This window comes from Cavia porcellus, unplaced genomic scaffold (assembly GCF_034190915.1).
Source record: "Cavia porcellus strain 051 isolate PalLab524CR breed Dunkin Hartley unplaced genomic scaffold, mCavPor4.1 scaffold_27, whole genome shotgun sequence".
In the NCBI taxonomy this organism is placed as follows: domain Eukaryota; kingdom Metazoa; phylum Chordata; class Mammalia; order Rodentia; family Caviidae; genus Cavia; species Cavia porcellus.
The window spans coordinates 46,309,846-46,330,118 of record NW_026947510.1 but is presented as its reverse complement, the minus strand read 5'-3'; the positions used below and the strand labels follow the sequence as shown (position 1 = coordinate 46,330,118).

At 36.8% G+C, this 20,273-nt stretch overlaps 1 protein-coding gene across 1 annotated transcript in view; it reads left to right on the top strand.

The window, feature by feature from the left end:
- The window catches only part of Gys2 (glycogen synthase 2), a 57,718-nt gene that overhangs the window by 15,143 nt on the left and 22,302 nt on the right, over positions 1-20,273 (top strand). The window contains exons 3-7 of the mRNA XM_063238337.1: positions 3,375-3,566; positions 6,026-6,208; positions 11,276-11,420; positions 18,179-18,296; positions 18,473-18,593. Coding sequence (XP_063094407.1) covers positions 3,375-3,566; positions 6,026-6,208; positions 11,276-11,420; positions 18,179-18,296; positions 18,473-18,593 — 759 coding nt within the window. The remainder of the gene's footprint in view (positions 1-3,374; positions 3,567-6,025; positions 6,209-11,275; positions 11,421-18,178; positions 18,297-18,472; positions 18,594-20,273) is intronic.

The following is a 20,273-nucleotide window of genomic DNA, read 5'->3' as shown; positions in this document are numbered from 1 at the left end:
GTCCCTTTGAACCTGCTTCACATACTCAATGCTTTCTCTGTTTTCTCCATCAAGCAATTCTCCCCTCTTTTTCTGTTCTTCCATTCCACCATCTGTTTTTTCCTGGGTGGTGCTTAGCATTTCTCTAACTATTCTGCATACTTCTAGCTTCAGGTCGTTGATAACTTCATTCCTGAATTGGTCTATGAGGCTCTCTATATGGCACTTAATGTATATTGGTGCGGTGTCCACTATTGCCTGTTTCTCAGGATTGGGGGCCTAGGAGCCTTTTTTGTTGCTTCCCTTCCCCATATTTTCTGTTCCTTATAAAATGCAAGCTTACATAGGAGGCCCGGCTTCCCTGCCTGTCAGCCACAGCCTGATCAAATTGCGCTGGCTAGTTGTTCCCGCCCACCACTGCGCACCAGGGAGTCACGGAGGAGGCAGCCTACGTGAGAGTCGCTCTTCCGGGCCACCGTCAGGCTCTGGGATCTGGGTTAGGCCAGCCTAGGGAGTCTGCCAGCAGCGTCACTCAGGCCAGGCACTTTTCACCAATCCCGTCCGAGAGGGGAATGTGTGGCTGGAGTTGCCACCGCGTCCTGCTCTTACAGGACTGCCTGAGCCCAGAAAGTCCTCCGCTGGAGTCAAACTGTGGTAGGGGGTCAGTTTCTCACTCACCTCGCCACCAGTCAGTTTTCATGTACGCCTCCTTGTCCGTCCTGTTTTCGACTCCGTTCGCAGACTCCTGTTCCCAGAGCTCTGCGCGTCTCTCCTTGCCGAGCTGCTGTGGAGGCAGCCAGCCGCCGGGTGGCGGGAAACCCAATGGCGCGGGGTCGAGCCTCTACACCGAGTCTTTTCTGTTCCTATTTTAGCGCCAGGACTGAATTCTAAGTTGGTTTCTCTCAGCCCAGTTCATTCCTGAGTCAGCAGAGCATATCTCTACTGGTTCGTGTCTCCTTAGTCCGCATCATTCCTGGCCTCTGAGCCGAGCCTTTCAGAGAGCCTCCGGTAGTTGCTGTTGTCTGTCCGCCATGTTCTCCCGGAGTCTCGGTCTCAACTTTTCAATCCTCCTTCCTTGGTCCCCTGGAGTGCTGGGATTACAGATGTGTGCCACCATGCTTGGCTCTAAATCCTAATTCTTAGAATCTATGCATGTGTTGCTTGATGTAGCAGAAGGAACTTTATAGATATGATTCAACTAAGGGTGCCAAGATGGGCCATGATTCTGAGGTATCGAAGTGGGGCCAATATATGCCCAATGTCCTCATAAGAGGCAAGCAATAGAATTAGCATCTGAGAGGAGATGTGACAGTGGAAGCAGAGGTTGGAGAGCTGGATTTGGAAGACAGAGAAAGGACTATAAGGAGTTCAGGTGGCCTCTAGGAGCAGGAAAAGGTAAGACATCAGGTTTCTCCTAGCACAGATGGAGTTCAGCTCTATCGGTGTCTTAGCCCCCAAGGCTCATTCAGGAGTAATGAGCTCCATAACTGCAATATAATAAATTTATGTTGTTGCAAGCACTAGGTTTCTGGTAATTTGTTACATCCACAGTGGGAATCATGATGACAAGTCAAGAGAGGAGATAGTTTCTGAGCCAGCTCCAGCGTGGTGTGCCAAGATGTGGGCTCCTGGTAGCATTGTAAGCTAGTTTTACTGTGTACATGGTTTGGTTTGGTACTGAAGTCAGACCCTTTACACTGAACTGTGTCTCCACTCTTTTTTTATTTGTCTTTATTTTGAGACAGTGTCTCACTAAGTGACTGAATTACCCAGGCTGGACTCAAACTTGCCATCCTCTTGCTCCCATTTCCCAGAATGCTAGGATTACTGTAAGTGTAGTTTTATGGAAGAGGGAGAGGTTAAAGAGGATTGCTAGCCGAGCATGATGGCACATGCCTGTAATCTCAGCACTTGGGAGGCTGAGGCAGGAAGATCGTTGCAAGTTAGGACCTCCCTGGCCTACAAAGTGAGCTCAGGACCAGCCTGAACTGCATTGTCTCAAAGAGACAAAAATAAATAAATACAATGTTTAAAAGATAAAGAGGATTGCTGAGGTTAAAAAATTAACCAACGGGGCTGGGGATTTACCTCAGCGGCACAACCTGCCTGTCAAGTGCAAGGTCGTGAGTCCAATCCCTAGTACTGTAAAAAAAAAAAAAAAAAAAAAAAAAAAAAAAAAAAAAAAAAAAAAAAAAATTAACCAATGTTGAGAACAAGATACAAAGTAATATTAAAACAATCATTCTCACACCCTTTTACCAAAATGGGAAATAAAGGATAGGATTGATTATCACCACACATTCCTGAGTTTCATGAGAGGAAATGATCTAATTGGGTTTTCAACCTCTGTGAAATTTGGCCTTGGGTCCCGAGTCCTTCATGTCAATATATAAATGACGTGACCACATTAGCTTTCTAAAGAGGACTAGATCCATAGGCCCACAACTGAATTCTAAAAAGGATTTGAGGTGCTTTTTGACGTTGCATGTCATGTAATAGAATAATAAATGTAAAATAAAATCAAGGTAAAGGAACATGCAAATTGCTATAAAATACAGCAACCAACCTTGTTCAGGCTTTGGTTTTTTTGGTACCAGGAATCAAACTCACAACCTCGTGCTTTCCAGGCAGGTGCTGTGCCACTGAACTATATCCCAGGCACTAACATACAACACCCAAAAGAGAAGTTAAAACGTAGATATATGCGTGACTATCTGAATGCAATAGAGAAAAAAATAAGATAGCTAATGCATCAACATTTGGAGCAGGCAAAGTAGGAAAGAACTCAGTTTTGAGAATGTAATAAGACTGAGCTAGTAGATTAACAATGATAATGTATCTTGGACAATATTTAATTAAGACCATTAGCAGCAACCATACTGAGAAACATGTTGTGTCACATATTTTTAAATATTAGTAGGAAAAGTCATACACATTTGTTTACAGAAAAATTATTTCTGGCAGGAAATATGGTAAATCCTCTTTCATGGAGGAAAATAAGTGTTGTAGCAAACGTTATACCCAGCTACAGGTTGTTAAAGATACAGAACATTCATTTCAGAATGCTACCATAAAACAATGGACTATAATGTCAAGCTCTACAGCTATGAGCATGAGGTCACAGGAAGGTTGAGAGACATAAAAAAAAAACAGAGATTATGTGATCTAGATACATTTCTTTAATGACCAAATTTAAAGAAGAGCAGCAATTTGGAATAAATGGATGTGCATCCCCCTAGCTTCAGTCTTAAACACTTGAAGTTATCACAGCTCTTTTCTGTGTAGCTTAATCTGTTGTTGAATCTTCAATAAAGTTTCTATTCTCTGAGCTCAAATCCATTTGTCTGCTTTGATGACTCACTACTGTACTGTGCTGCATGCTCTTCCCATGACAGGTGCACTTTGGAAGGTGGCTGGTAGAAGGGAGTCCGTATGTGGTGCTCTTTGACATAAGCTATTCCGCATGGAACCTGGACAGGTGGAAAGGCGACTTGTGGGAAGCGTGCAACGTTGGGATCCCTCATCATGACCGGGAAGCCAATGATATGCTCATATTCGGATCTTTAACTGCTTGGTTCTTAAAAGAGGTAATATTTACTGCACAGGGATACAACAAAAGAGGACAATGGCATTCAGCACCCAAGGATAATCCCAAGGACTTTAGATTAAGTACATTTTGAAATAATGCCATTATTGATTATCCTCATAGATTCGAAGGAAGTCAAAGAAATGTCTGGCATTCCTCAACTAAATGCCAGCTTTTAGAATGAAGTAATGATAATGTTTAGTAGTGTTTATCTCATAAAATATTTAAGTGACATACTGTATCTAAATATCCAATTGTATTATCTGTTGTATAGATGATACACAGTAGTTTGAACAGAAAAAGGGATAGTGTATATCATGCATGAAACACATGACTTATAGTATCTAGGGAGTGAAAAAACTTGAAATAATCCTTTTTTTTTTTTTTTTTTTTTGGATGAATGCTTTTGCAAGTAAAGTGGCTTCTGGACTTTTTCATCATTTGCTAAGAGCTGAAAAAGTCTCAGCAGTTATTTCTTAGTCCTTTGCGGTAGAATATATATAGGTAAGGCTGGTAGAAAGTTCAGCCACGCCTGGTCACGCATGCCTGTGATCCTAGCACTCTGAGAGATTGAGCAGGAGCTCAGACTGTGACAAGAGGATCACAAATTCAAGCCCAGTCTGAGAAATTTAGCAACTTAGTGAGACTATCTCAAAATTAAAAATTAAAAAGGGGATAGGAATGTGGCTCAGTGTGAGGGCCCTGCTTCAATTCCCCCTAAATGAAAAAGAAAGGAAACAAGGAAAAAGGGAGACACCCACGTGCAAGTACACACACACACACACACACACACACACACACACACACAGGCACACACACACAGAGATTCTTATTCAATGAGTCAAGGCAGAATTACCTTAACTCTTCCAAGTGTAGCTGTGGATTTCTGTACATCCCTTTCATTGCCTCCTGATGATTATACATACACAAAAAGTCATACAGTGCATCTTTAGCATCAGAGGAGAAGTCCAAGGACAAAAATAAATCACAGAGCCCTGTGTGGGAAAAGTGTTCCTTCATCCAAATTTGTCCTTCTGGTGAAGTCATGTGAAGCATGATCTCCCCCTTTGTGTGAGGTACCTTCACTTTATGTTGGTACAGCCTGGGAGAACGCAGTGAAGGGCCTGGCAGGACCTGTCCCGGTGGCAGGTGGCCAGTCCTGTTCTAGTAATGGAACCAACTCTTCCTCTATAGTTTACTGCCCTGAGCCAGTGCCCTGAGGCTGAGGCTGTTGTGTGCGTGTGTGTGCATGTGTGTGTGTGTAATTACTTTTTCTCATAAAACAGAAGGGAGAGGAAGAAGAAGCATGAGTCTCAATTTTCTCTAAAGTAAAAAGGTTTGGAAATAAGAGTTTTCTTTGGTTCAAAAGGTTGATAGAGACGTTGAAAAAATTCCAAAACTATATGGCAAGTCCTGTGTGTGCTGTCATGGTTCACCCTGTGAACTGTTAACAGCAATAAGGAACTTTTCAAAGTTTACTTACTTTGAAGCTCAGAGACCTTAATGGAAGCCAGTGGATCTCAAAAAGTGCATTGTTAGGTCACCAGCATTCCCTGCAAACTTGAAAAGGTGCAAATTCTTACTTCCCAGCACAGAAAACTAGATTATCTGGAGATAAGATCCACTGCTTCCCCAGTGATTCTGGTACAGGTGAAGTGTGATAAACGCTATCTTATATTTATTCCCTAAGCTTACTAGCTCTCCGCTCAGGCTGTTTAAGCTGCGGTGTTTTACTATTTTCTTCAACAAGGAAGTGGTCAGCTATCAGGAGAGCGCAGTGTGAATGTTCATTTTCTTTCCTGCAAAGGTGAAACAACCTAACTTTGAGGGCAAGAGCCTAATGTCCAGCTAGCTCGGTGCAATGGAATTAGACCCGGGCTCGTAGTGGATTAATAAGCTACTGTTTAACTCTAAACATGAGTTATTTGAATTTTTCTTTCTCCCTAGTTCCACATTTTTGAATTTTAATATGCTTACTATTAAATGCTTTTGACTTTAAAGAAGCAAAGACTCAAATAAAACAAATTTAAAACATGGAATTGTTTGTTTATTTATTTATAAGGAAGCTTCTTAAAGAAGTGATCAAATTGCAGTTCTTCAATGATATCTTCAATAATATTGTTATTTTGGATGCATCTACTCAATGAGTATTTACTAAGCACATCTGTGCATTTATTAATACTATTACTAACATTTATTATTTATTAATCATATTAGTACCTTCTAATCTGATGAATCAGTGCAAGGGGGGATAAGACATAAAAATGTATGGATTTAATGAACATGCTGTTGAACCCTCCTATAAAGCACTTGTTTACTTGATAAGTCTGCATCTCTAGTATTTAGATCCCTTTAAATTTCAGTAAAATTTGCAGATATCATAACTCTTCTTGATCTGTGGGTGATGATTAGGATCAGCCATCACCAAAAACTTTTCTAAATGCTTTCTTTGTGATGTAGGTGACAGATCATGCAGATGGTCAACATGTTATTGCCCATTTCCATGAATGGCAGGCTGGAACCGGACTGATTCTTTCTCGAGCCCGCAAACTCCCAATTGCCACAATATTCACAACCCACGCCACGCTGCTTGGGAGGTATCTGTGTGCAGCAAATACCGACTTCTACAATCACCTTGATAAAGTAAGCAGTCCCATCTCCTCCTTTCTGGTCTTTTTTTTTTTTTTTAAGGATCACTGACGCTGAAGGATGAGAAGTATTGATCTTTACATTTCATGTGCCATCCAGATGATAGCGATGCCCTTTTAACTAATCAATATTCACGAAGAAGCTTCCTCTGGGGTGAGAGGCAGCTGACATAGTTTACCTTTGTTCGGAGTGCAGAGGAGCATAGGAGAGAGAGGACTGATTTCCATCTCACTTTGGAGCAGGACATTCAGAGGGGCATGCTAGGAGTGAGAGGCTGCGTGAACCAAGGCTGGGATCCTCCTCTGCCCTGTGGCTTGGTAAATGCTGTGGAGGAGCTGAATTCACACCTAGCTCTGAGTGGTAGGCAGTGATCGGGAATCAAGGCACACAAAGGTGTGTCAGGAGCCTTACTTTCTAGGTCGTCCATAGGCCAGATTTTTCCTGTAACTGCAATGCATGGATGAGGTTCTTGGGGGTCAAGTAAAGACGTAGTCACAGAAGCAAGGACTGGGCCCTTGGTGGTATTTCCTCATTTTAGGAGACTGCACGATTCCATGACCCAAGATCATTCCTTTTAAAAAAAATTTCTGTCCGTTAAATTAGAATAACAAAAGTGTCTTTTAAATTATCCTGTTAACTAAGTGAGCAAAGCATTTGAATGTCATAATTTCAGAAGATTTGCAGATTTGGCATCAATATTGCCAAATTGATTTAGCATGTGAAGGTGTAGTTTCACTATCAGGAAACTGAAACGTTGAATTCTAAAGATGTTCCCAGTTTAAAAAGCTTCCAGAGTTCTATGAAACAGAATATGCATGTATATATATACACACGAAGGTGCATATTACATGAATAATAATCTGATAATCATATAGAAAGTTATACTATCATCTCAAACACACTTTGAGCGCAACAAAGATCTTTATGAAAAAGTTTAACATTTGTAAAACAGTGGGGGGCGGGGTCCTAATGACAGCCATCTTATCAAAAACCAGCTAAACCAAAGGTCAAGTTGTAAGTATAAGTTGCACATTGAAAATAAAGCCACCAAGGAATTCAGAAAGCCAGGAGGTCAGGAAAATTACTTCATGGTGTGTGATCACGCCAAACTAATAAGGGCAAACCAGTGATCTGTGCTAAGCTCTGCACCCATGCTTCCTGGAAAAGAACAGGCTTTGATCTTCATGAAACAGGAAATATTAAAGTGGCACATTGAATATTTTACTTCAAATGCTCAAGAATATTATGTACTACTAATCAGTTAAAAGCTAGTATGCAATAGATTTATTCTTAAAGAATAAATGCGGTATAATCCATAGTTATATATTATAATGCCATCCTTTTGATAAAAGGATGTATTTATAGCATTCTGTCTTCTGATACAAATATATCAGACATTTCAAATAATTTACTGGTTGAGGTATACAAGCTTAGTCACCACCAAGCTCATCTTTCTAGTAAATGTCTGCTTATCAATTAGTACATAATGAGGAGTCAACAATTTGGTTTTGAGATAAATTAGTAATCATTTTTCACAATAGAAGCCCTCATCCTTACACTAGGTTTAGAATTTGGGTGACCTATAACACTATATTGTGGACATTAAAGCTTTTTAAAAGTTCAACAAAAAGAATGAATCCTTATGTAGTCTTTGATAAAGGACTCAAGATCAGTTTCTGTAGGTTCTGATTTAGGTTAATAAACATGGAGAAAACATGAAAGAATAAAAGCATTGAACTTTTGTAAAAGCAGAAACCAACTCTTACTTAAATGATAGCTCTAACTGAAAAAATTAAATCTTTTCTTAAGTCGTTTTATAAAGACCTTCATGTTGGCTTAATGTTTTAGTAAAATTAATAGCTAAAAAAGAAAAATATAGGTAAAAAAGCATTTGCAACCATTTCAATCAGCTTTTAAATTTTTGAGAATTTACAAATAACAGTGAATGTTTATATAAAAATTTTATTATGGTAAAGGACACATTACCATTGTGTTTTTCAAAATACTTTCCTTCACTTGAAACATACTTATCCCATTGCTCTTGTTCCTTTCTGAAGCCATTTTGAGTCCTTTTTCATGAAAGTCTTTATGAGATGTGACCTAAAATACAGCAAACAGTACTGCCAACAGCCTCCAAGGAAAGAGAGATCTGAAAATTCTTGGGGGTCCTCATCCAACTCATTCACCAGTCTGGCACTTTGTGACTTTGGGCTTTTTCCCAAGATGATAATAATTACGAAAAGTAAATATTTTGAATCTGTTCAGGAGATCAAGACAGCCACAATAACAACTAGAGACAATCACAAAAGAGGGCTTCCAGAGCTGGTTCTCAAAATGCCAAGAAGTATGTGAAAAGTACATTCAGAGCAAGGGGGAGGATCTGGGGAGGATTAATGCCAATGTGTCTTTTACTGTAATATTTTTTAAAAATTTAGATACAGTACTTGTCGGCCACACCTCATATCATGCCAATTATAATGTATATGTAGCTAATGGTTTTGCTTTTTTAGAAAGACATTTCCTTTTGTAATTTCTAGTTTTTTCTTAGTAACAGCAGTTTCCTAGAAGGGAAACTGAGGCAATGCTCTTAGAGATTAGAAAATGAGAGAGGAAGGCTTAGAAAATTGATGGAAGGTTACTCTTGAACCAAATTTGGAAATACTAGTCCTCTCAATTATAGAGCTACTTTCCTTTTTCACCAGGCTGCATTTTACTGGTTAATACTTTCTTCATTATTTGTTCTTTTTATATATCCAGAATTCAATAAATAGTTACAAATACACATGAAAATGTAACAAAGCAAGGTTCATTGTCAAAAGAGCTGTGTCCCCTTGGGTGCCATATGGGGGAAAGATTAGCCAGACATTTCAATATACTAGCATAAATATGCAGGAAGGTAAATCGCATGGAAAGCTAAGCGTGGCCTTGTCTACTACAGACCTCAAAAACAAGGGAAACCCACAGGATAGGGAAAAGCAGGAGCTGCCTACATGCCTGATCTCACAAAGACCTATCATGGCATTATCCAGCCCCCAGCATTTGCCCTTATATTTTGGCAGCCTCAGTTTATTCACTTAGAAAACCTATCTTCCTATCTATAAAAGTCTATCAAATGCTAGCTTGTCCGTGAAATATTATTGCTATACAATAGCAATACTAGTAGGTAAAGTTATTAAGAATTTTCCATGTGCTGGAAACTTTTCTAACTATGTGACATGCTAGCTCATTTGAAAGTCACAAAATCTTGGTGAGCTCAAAAATGTTTCATTCTTGTTTCCAGAATTTTCTTACATATAGGTTTTGTCTTTATGGTGCCTCTAAATAACGCTATCAGGACACAGGCTACATTCATAGCCTCATCTACATGGATGTTGGTGATCTGGCCCTATTGTATCCTACCAGTTTGAGTGTCTTGCATTCTACATCCAATCTACACGGCTTGCTATTTTCTGTGTACACTATAGTGTTTTTTAGGAAAGATAATTTTCAGCCCAAAATAACTTTTCCTAAATTAAACTTTCATATTCTAGTCCAAATGCCCTTGTATTCATCCAAGCATAAAAAAATAAATATAGCACAGTTCCTAAGTTTAAAAACCTTACTTTCCAGAGGTGATACTGACATATGAGCATGTATTGTAGAATATGAAATACTGACCCATGCTCAGCAAAAGTGACTCCATCTTACTCTGATTCTTATTCAGGTACATTTTTAATTTGCCTATTTTCTACTGGTTTCCCATAAACTTATAAGCTGTGCCCTTTAGGGTTCAGATACACATAAATGACTCAAAACATGTTGCTTAATGAGAGAATTGGAATGAATGAGGCTGGTCTTGCAGAGTATTTAAGAAACTGTCTGCTGACCCTAGCAAGCCACAGAGAGCTGATTGATACATTTTCAGAGAGATGGTTGCAAATACTCTAGTCATGAAAGATTGCTCCAAGAATTTCCTTATTTTAGCTGTAAGAATCACATTATCTGTCTCTTTTTAGTACTTTTTTCACTTTCACGCAGCAGTTATTGGTACTGACTTGTTGATAGAACTGGAATCTTATTGATACAAAATCAGGTAAGTGGATAAGCTTTGGAGTCAGGCTGATCAGGAATTAGTTTAGGGTCTGGCTAAGATAATAAAAGGCATGTGATACTGGATAAGTTTCCTGACCTCTAAAATGTTTGGTTTCCTCCCTTACAAGATGACAATGACATATGTGTCTTTGTGTTTTAGGGGAACATAAATACAATACCATGCGTAGAAGAGTATCAATAAAATGTTAGAAATTTTATAGCCTGCTTTCCAATAAGATGCTGCTAGTTCATTACGAAGCTAAGAGAAATAACATCCAGTAACTAAGTGAAATGTTAGAAGCTCACTACTATTACCAGTTATTTAAGCAATTGTTAGGGGTTTGGTTTTTTCTTGTCTAAATTAAGATGCTCAGAATAATACATGATTTCACAGTTTAATATGCCATCTAATTAAAGTAACTAAACTTTAAAATTTTTAAAGTGGAAAAAGTTATATTAATCATGGAAAAGCCTTTACCTTTTCTCTTCTTCAATTTCTCTTTCAGTGACTTAAGGGTATGATTAAATATCTTTATTTTAAGTTTCAACTTCAATGTCAGCTTTGTTTCATTGATTATAGAAAAATGTGATAAAGGCCGAAGCAAAGTAATTAACCCTCTGTTTACAATATGTGGAATAATTAAAACTATAATTAAAATCCCTCAAATTCAATAATTCTAATTGATTTTAGCAAAGCGAAAACATCATTTACTTAGGGTATTAAATAAAATTTAGAAGAAGAAATGAAGTCAATGATGCTCTTTGAAACATAATTATGGGGGCTGGGGATTTAGCTCAGTGGCATAAGTGCCTACCTGAAACATAATTATGTGTTTTAGCAATGATTTTCATAAAAGTTTATCACCACTTTTTTCTTTTTGCAATAATACAATCTTACACAGCCCTGAGGAAAAACAATTCTTGAAATATGTGATATTGTTTTACTTTTGGAGAGGTCTCACTATGAGCACATATGTTTGTTTTAAACAGTTTAACATCGACAAAGAGGCTGGAGAAAGGCAGATTTACCATCGCTACTGCATGGAGCGGGCTTCGGTTCACTGCGCTCACGTGTTCACCACGGTGTCTGAAATAACGGCAATCGAGGCAGAACACATGCTAAAGAGAAAGCCTGGTAATTATTGTCTGTCAGTTTGTCACTTGTCCTTCAATTGCAAATGACATTAAACACAAATTTTTTCTCAGCACTGAGTAATAATTACAGGAAAATCGTATTCATTCTTACTACCCAAATAGTCATATGTATTTCTATTCTTAATGTCAGTAGGTTTGCAGTGAAACCAACATAAACTATATCTGGGACACAGTAAGAGATCAATCTGTACTTGAATAAATGAGTTATACTTGACGTGGAAGGAATGAAATTGACATAATGATTTAGTATGTGCAAGCAAACTGACTAATTTTAAAAAGTGAAAGAAAAAGTATCAGAAGTTTTTGTGAGATTATCCCTGTCTTACATCTTGTAATAGTGCCTCCTCAGTGCAGTTTGGGGAAAACCTATTGTTTTACCTCTCCCCAGACCCCCTTGTAAGTTTTTATGGAAACTATTCCCAAACCAGAATCTGCAACCAGATTCCCAGTCAGAATCTGCAATGCAAAACAGTGTGCTCATCACCTGGCCACGGCTGATTGGTTCAAAAGTAAACACTCGACATAAACTGGACCAATAGGAACGCTCTCCCTAGGAAGGCGGCTAAACAGACTAGCCTCTGTTTGAGTGCATCCTTGTGTAAGGGAATGTCGAAGCTGTTGGCTGTGTGCGTATTTATATTCTGTTCCAATGGATACAGGAATCTGAAACTGCAGTGAGCAGAAACAGAGAGGACTCTAGGTTCTTTAAAGCAATTTAGTCATTCCTAGGGCTGAGTTGAATGTTTGCCCTGAAACACTGTACCCTCCTATTAATAAATTCCTCACATTACATTTAAGCCAGTGATACTAGGTTTCTATTATTTGCAACAAGATGGTCCTAATTAATATATGCTTCCTTAATTCCTGTGGTCTTACCTCTAGGGAATCTTATTTTTAGGTATCACTCAGATGTCTACAGGAGGTATTTCAAGACATAAGATGGAACAAAAACAAACAAAAAATAAGAATCCAAGTAATGAATAGGGGCACAATCACCTGTGTTGTGGTACTCTTTATGCTTTCCACAGTTTCTGATGGATTTTGAATTCTCTTTTATTCCTACACTCATGCCTCTCTTACAGTATGTGATCTCAGTATGCTCATTTCTCTCCTGGATCTTTCCCTTTTTCTGTCTCAGTATCCTTTTCTGAGCTCACAACATGCTTTTTCCCTCCTATTCTAAAATGAAATTTCTCTTAAGGCTGTTATCTTGTCAAATATCTAAACAATCTCTTCCTATCCCTTGCTGCCAAATATCTCGAAAGACTAAAACCACAGTTTCTGTGTTCACTTACTCTCTATACCCTTGAATTCTGGCTTCTATCCTCTAACTTTAGCTTGAAATTGCTTTTCTAAGAACTCATTAAATTCAGAATTCTCTGGTTTTTTAAAATGTTTCTTGGTATCCCCTGGCATAAAGACAACAGACGCCTCCCTTTTTATTTTTCATAACACTGCAGATACTGAGTTCCAATATGATTATTTTCTGATGTATCTAATAGCTTTTCTAATTTGTCTGTCTTTTAAAGTGGGCATTCTGGGCTGGGGCTGTATCTCAGTGCTAGAGCATTTGGCCTAGTATGCATGAAGCTTTGGGCTCAGCATCACTAACAAACAAACAAACAAAAAATAGAAAACATAACCAAACAAAAGTAGGCACTCTCCAAAATTATGCTGGATTTTGTTTTACTATTGACTGTTTTGTTTATTTATCTATTTTTGCTTTCTTAGGACTACAGCTGCAGAGTAGTGGAAAACTACTGAAAAACTTTCTAAATTTAGTACCAAAAATGATTTTGTGTTGCATACATTTTATAAGCTGTTCCACTTTGTACAAGTTACTTAGATTTCCAGTGTCTGATCTACCATAATGTGGATTTCAGTCCTGTCTGTTAAGTAGAATAGCAATAATTTCAAGAGTTAATATATGGAAAGTACTAAGCTCAGTGCCTAGTCCATTGTTAAGGTCCAGAAAAAAATCAGTGATGATTATTTGGTATGGATCATTTTCTAGATTTTTCTAAGTTCTCATCTGTCTTACTGGCTCTCCAGTAGCTGGTTTCACTTGATAGTTCTAACAGAACTATAAACCTGTAATCCAGTCCACTTTCAGACTAATGGTACAATCTCATTGTGGCTCTGATTGAAATTGTGAAATATTTGAATGCTTTGAGGCTCAAGAAGGTAAATAGACTTTTAGTAGATGATTAAGCATGTCAAGTTACGAAGAACACTCTAAAAAGGAAAGAAGGCATCATGTGGCATAACTATGATTTTGTATTCTCTAGTTTTCTTGAAGTTCTCCCCAATTAAAAATATAACCACAACTACAACATTAGGACATATTTTCAATCAATAAGCAAGTGCTGATTGGGTTAAAAGCTTACACAGGACCAGGTTCCTAAAAAGTAAATCATTATGTGGTAATTGTAAAAGACTTATTTATTGCTGTATTATGCTTTTATCATAAATTTGACTCACTAATGCTGAAAAGATGATAGCTTATAATATTGAAGAGAAGGTAATAGTATATATGTATTAATTATAAACAGTTCAATACAACTTATATCTTAAATGTCAAATTTTAAATTTATCATTTGCCCTTTAAGGTAGTTATTAGGTTTGCAAATATTAATTTCTGAGCCACACTAACACCTTAATTTGAATATTAGTGTTTTTCCACTGTGCTGGTGTTAACCAATTTCATTTTTTAATTTAAGTTTTTAAATTTTTTTTAGTTTTAAAGAGAACAAAACAGAACAGAACAAAGCAAATCAGAACAAAACAATGCAAGCAACACAGGGTTTCAAAACAAGACAACAGGAAATCAATAGTCATTACCATAGTGTCTCTTGTTTTCTTGGAAATAGTTGTCCATACCTTCACATATAATAAATTCAAACAAATCAAAATAGTAAAACCAATCAAAACAAAAGGATGAAAGCATTATGGGACTTCAAAACAACACAGTAGGAAATCAACAATGACTACCATAATGTCTTCCATTTTCTTCAAAACAGCTGACCATAGCTTCACCCATATTGAAATCAAATAACAGAAAACAAACTAAAACCAATCAAAACAAAAGAATGAAAGCATTACAGGACTTCAAAACCAGATAACAGGAAATGAGCAATGGTTACTATAATGTTTCACTTTCTTCAAAAACAGTCATTCATACTATCACACATAATAAAATCAAGCAAAATACAACAGAATAAAACCAATTAAAATGAAAGAATAAAAGCATTATAGGACTTCAAAACAAAATCATGGGAAATCAGCAATGGCTACCGTAATGTCTCATTTTCTTCAAAATAGCTGTTCATACCCTGACCCATAATAAAATTTAAAAAAAGCAGAATAAAATCAATTAAACAAAAGAATAAAAGCATTATAGGACTTCAAAGCACAATAAGAGGAAACCAACAATGATTACCATAATATATCCCGTTATGTTCAAAATAGCTGCCTGTACCATCAGACATAGTGAAATCTAACAAAACAAGGTAGAACAAAACCAAACCTAACAAAACTGTGAAAAAAAAAAAAAGTTCAACACAAGACAATAAGAATTTTTTTTTTTTGGTACCAGGGATCGAACTCATGACCTTGCACTTGCCAGGCAGGTGCTTATGCCACTGAGCTAAATCCCCAGCCCTGACAATAAGAGATTAGCAGTGGCTGTTACTTTCCCCTATCACTTTCATAATATCTATGTGCTTTTTGGATCCCACTAACTCCTTCTGTTTTTTTATGCTAGGGTTCACCCGTATGAGTTCCAACCATTTTGCCCATGAATATAATCTCCAGTTGCATCCATTTACCTACAAGAGCCTTGAGATTATCCTACTTTATAGCTGGGTAGCTTTCCATTGCATGAAAATACCATATCTTTCTTATCCATTCTGCGGTTGATGGGCAAGTAACTCTTTCTTTGTTCTAGTCTCCTGTCACATGGAACAAACGTTTTCTCTCTTTTGATTTTTAGTTTATGAATTTCCTTTCCAGTTAAATGTGTTTGTTGTATACAGTATATTGATGAATCTTATTTCATGATCCACTGTCCCTGTGTTTCTTTTTATTGCTAAATTGAGACTATTTACATTAATGGTTACAACCAGCATACATTGCTAAATTGAGACTATTTACATTAATGGTTACAACCAGCATACATTGCTAAATTGAGACTATTTACATTAATGGTTACAACCAGCATACATTGGTTCATCTCTGCCATGCTACCACCTGCTCTTGGCCCTCCACTTTTCCCCTTCATTCAATTGCCTGTTCTGTTTGGTGATTGTTCTCTGCTGCTGTTTCTTGAACCGTGGTCATCTTTATTTCTCTTTAGAATATCCTTCAGACTCTCTGTAGGTTTGGTTTGGTGGTCATGAATTCCTTCAATTGTTCTTTATCATGGAAGTAACTTAATTTTCCATCAATTTTGAAAGATAGTTTTCAGGGTACCTCAATCTGGGTTGCGAATTGTTTTCTTTCAGGATTTGGAACACTTCACTCCAAACTCTTCTTGACTTGATGGTTTGTGTTGACAAGTCTACCGTGATTCTGATTGGTTTTCCTTTATTGGTGATCTGTTTCTTTTCTCTAATAGTTTTTAATATTCTGTCCTTGTGCTGAATTTCTGGGATCTTGATTATTATATGTCTGGGTGTAGATTTACTTTGGTTATGGTTCGTTGGAGTTTTATATACTTCACTTATCTGCATGCCAGATCCTTTTCACATGTTTGGAATATGAGATATCACATCAATGAAAGTCCTCCCATCCCCATGTGAAACTAGAGGGGAAAGCAAAGAGGGCTGGGAAAGGAAATGATCAAGATGTAAGAATGCTCTTGTAATTCTGTACGAAGAAGGCTGAAAAATATATTTGAAAGATTTTTCTTTTTTTAATATTTAAGTTACTTTATATATGTTAGTTCTTTGAATGTTTTAAGCTAGCAGAATATTAAAATTTTAGCAAGTATAATCAAGGATGTCTGGGTAAGATTCCCTAGGCAGAGAAATTTGTGTGTGTATATTAGTAATACAAAATAATGAGATTTGTTTTTGTGCATGAGTACATGCATGTGACATGTTTTAACTATTTTCATCACTTCTACCCTCTCTCCTTTGGCTACTTTCTCCTTATTTTGTAAGTTATGTGAGCAACAGTGTGCTAGTACTAGCTCATACTAGCTTGTAAAACCCAGTTGTTAAACTTCAGGATACTTGGGAACTGGTTACCAAATAGCCTTTTTAAACATTAAATATATAAAGATACAATTAAATAAGTATACAAATACTCAAAATATTTCACTTCCTAATCATTTTACTATGCTTTACTGTGATCATGCATACATACACACATATGTATACACATAATTTATGTAGTTGAAATACTATAATGCTACCTCTTTAAAAATATTTTTCAGTAGAGACACAGTTTTTTCAAATATTTATAGATGTTATGTAAAGGAGTAGTCAGTGGTCTGTGTCTGAGGGCTTTGCATTCACAGATGCAAGTGATCATAATAAAAAATATACAGAAAACATTGTCTTTACTGAACATGTATGTCTTATTGTCATTATTTTCCAGAAAATATAGTACAACAATGCTCTCATAGTATATCTATTGTATGAGGTGGTCTAGGTAATCTGGAGGTGATTTAAAGCATACAGGAGGATGATGTGTAAGCTATGTGCAATTCTACATCACTTTATATAAGGACTTGAGCATCCATAGGCTTTAGTAGCGAGGGGGTTTAGACCCAAGGGGGTCCTAGAATCGGCTCCCTATGGGATGATTGTATAAGAAATACCTGATTACTTAGTAATAAAATCATAAAAATAAGTTTTTAAAATGATCAAGATGACTTGGTTGATTTTATAACAACATGTCAAGAAAATAGGGATTTTCCTCATGCTAAGCTGAAATCTTGGCTCTTTTTTTTTAGGGACAGGGTCCAGATTGTTAGGAATATAGGCAAACACCAACACAAATAGCTGAAAATAGCCTTTTAATTATAAAAGATTCTTCAACAGGTTGTGATATGATTGTAACTCAACTCTTCATTGAAAACCTCCATTGTCGTGTGCTAGATATTTTATATAGCTGTGTTTCTCTTGCTTTTGTTTTCACTACTTCTAAATTTAATAATCCATGTAGTCAAATGAGTAAGTGGTTTCCATAACATGCTCCAAGTAAGCCCTCTCTTTCTTGTCATAGATCAATGTAATGAAAAAGCAAGAATGTTTTCCAATCTGAGCAACAAAATGCTTTGGGCAAAACGAATCAGTTGTGTTACAAAGAAGAAATTAGAACTGGTAAATTATAAAGGAGGATAACAGAATATAATATGAGATATCGTATCATTGAAAGCTCTCCCATGCCCATGTGAAACTCGAGGGGAAAGCAAGGAGGGCTGGAAAGGAAATGATCAAAGTACGTTAAGTGCACATACCAATCTGCTAAAATTAAACCTATTAATCTGTATAACCAATTTTCAAAAGAGAAAAATGGAAATTTGTATCACTCACACTTTGTAATTTAGTCAGATACTTCTAATTTCCTATTTCAACTAAAAGGTTGAATTCTGAAGTTTTATGAATTTTAGATTCTATGGTAGTCACAACCTAGAAACGTTAATAAACAATAGATTTTAAAACTATTTTTCCCCTACAATGGTGCCCCTTCTCACAGGAGAATTTTGATGATTTTTCTTTGTTTCTCCAGATGTAATTACTCCAAATGGCTTGAACGTTAAGAAGTTTTCAGCAGTACATGAATTTCAAAATCTGCATGCCATGTACAAAGCCAGGATTCAAGATTTTGTTCGAGGTCACTTCTATGGGTATGTTTTTGTTATTTAAAAAACAAAACTAGCATATAATTTTTCAGCTAGAGAGCAAACAAAATTGCTACAGCAAATGTTTCTCTTTCTTAGCTCTCTTTGTACCTGGACAGAATTCATGGGTACAGCTTGTGGTATTGCTTTATTTCATTCAAAATTGTCTTGTTTTGTTTTAGTCATCTCGACTTTGACCTTGAAAAGACCTTATTCTTTTTCATTGCGGGGAGGTATGAGTTTTCAAACAAAGGTGCTGACATCTTCCTAGAATCCTTATCCAGACTAAACTTCTTGCTGAGGGTAAGAAAATTCCATGTGTGTATGGATGATGCTCTTGTACGAACTTTCTTTTGTGGGAAAGGGAGGGCTTTCTGGCTTCTTAAACAGTTGTCAAAAGGCATAACGCGCCTGCCTTGCAAGCAGGCAGTCGTGAGTTCGATCCCTGGTACCGATAAAAAGGAAAAAGAAAAAAAAAAAAAAAAAACAACAAAAAACAGTTGTCAAAAGGATATGATTTTGAAGATTAAAATAGTAATTTTATTTTAAAAATAGCTCTGCTCTTGCAATTAGAATATTACAGTGTTCATTGTGTTATTTGTCTGTGTGGTCAAGTAGTTTTTAAAACAGACCCTTACATTATAAGTGCTGTGTTTTCACAAGTCGTTATAACATCCCCTTTTCTTTTACAGAGATTTGTAATCAGTTGCAGGATAAATATAGAGAGGTTAAGCAAATGGAGAGCAAAACGTCACTCATTTTTTAAGCTAGTGAAGATATACTTAGGCTATATCTCAACAGCAATAGAAGATGTCACTTGAGTGTGAAACTGGTTGTCCTAATTCTGACCCTTGGTCTTATGTCTAGCTGTCTAATCCCAAAAGCTGTGACCATGGCCTCACTGCCCCAAGAGAAGCAGCATTGAAAGTAGCACAGGCTGATGGCAGTTGGCTAAGCACTACAGCAGGAGCTCACAGAATATGCAAACTCAGGTCAGAAAATGCAAACCCGGAGTGGATTTTGCAAACTCAGTTCCTCCCTAGGTCACCAGCCAGGCCTACTCCCCAACTTTAAAGGAAGGAAAAGGAGGTTCTTACTCCCAGTAGTGTGGAGCCAGGTTTTGCCCAGGAAGGTGGACCGTAAAAGAGCTTCTCATTGCTAATTGAGCAATGAAACTTTGCTATAAAACTAACTATAAAACTGGTATCAACTATAAAAATGGTACCATGCCATAACTGTTCATTACGATGATTAGTTTATATTCCAATTTTATTACATGAAAATATAGACTAAATAAATACCGCCAAGAGACTAATGTAAAATTTCAGTCTTATTAAGACAATGTAACAAACTGGATTGTCTCTGTACTGAGTTCTGCACTGTCCTCCAAGTAAGGTTTTTGGTTTTTTTTTTTTTTTCTCTTTGAGTATAGATTTATCCTTGCCTTAGAGCACATATTGTACCAAATATGCTAAAAGATTTACTTATATTAAGGAAGCAGTATATTAATTAAAAAAAAACAAATCTCACATGCAAAATAGAACTGAAAGCCAAAAAGGTTGTTTTGGTATAATCTCATTTCATATTTCCTAGTATGTATTCATTCAATAAATTTTATGAATGCAATCATAATGACACCAAACATATAACATTTCAGAAACATTATCAATAAATCTACCCTTACAATGATTAAATATTCATTTGATTCTTCTAAAATCCCCATTGCTTTTATGCTAGACATTATATTGCTCAGAAAAGCTAAAAGCAAGAGTTCTTTTTCCACATGGCACATTTATTCTTTGACAGCATCTTGACTACTCTGGGGGTGAATTTCCTTTCCCAGGACTTCTGTAGATCTTCTCAATAGTGTCAGGTCCTAGAATGTAGAGGCCCTTTAGATGAAGCTAGAGTATCTCATGCTCAGGAGACAGAACAATCATTTCCACAATATATGAACATTTATATGTTTACAGTATTTTAGTT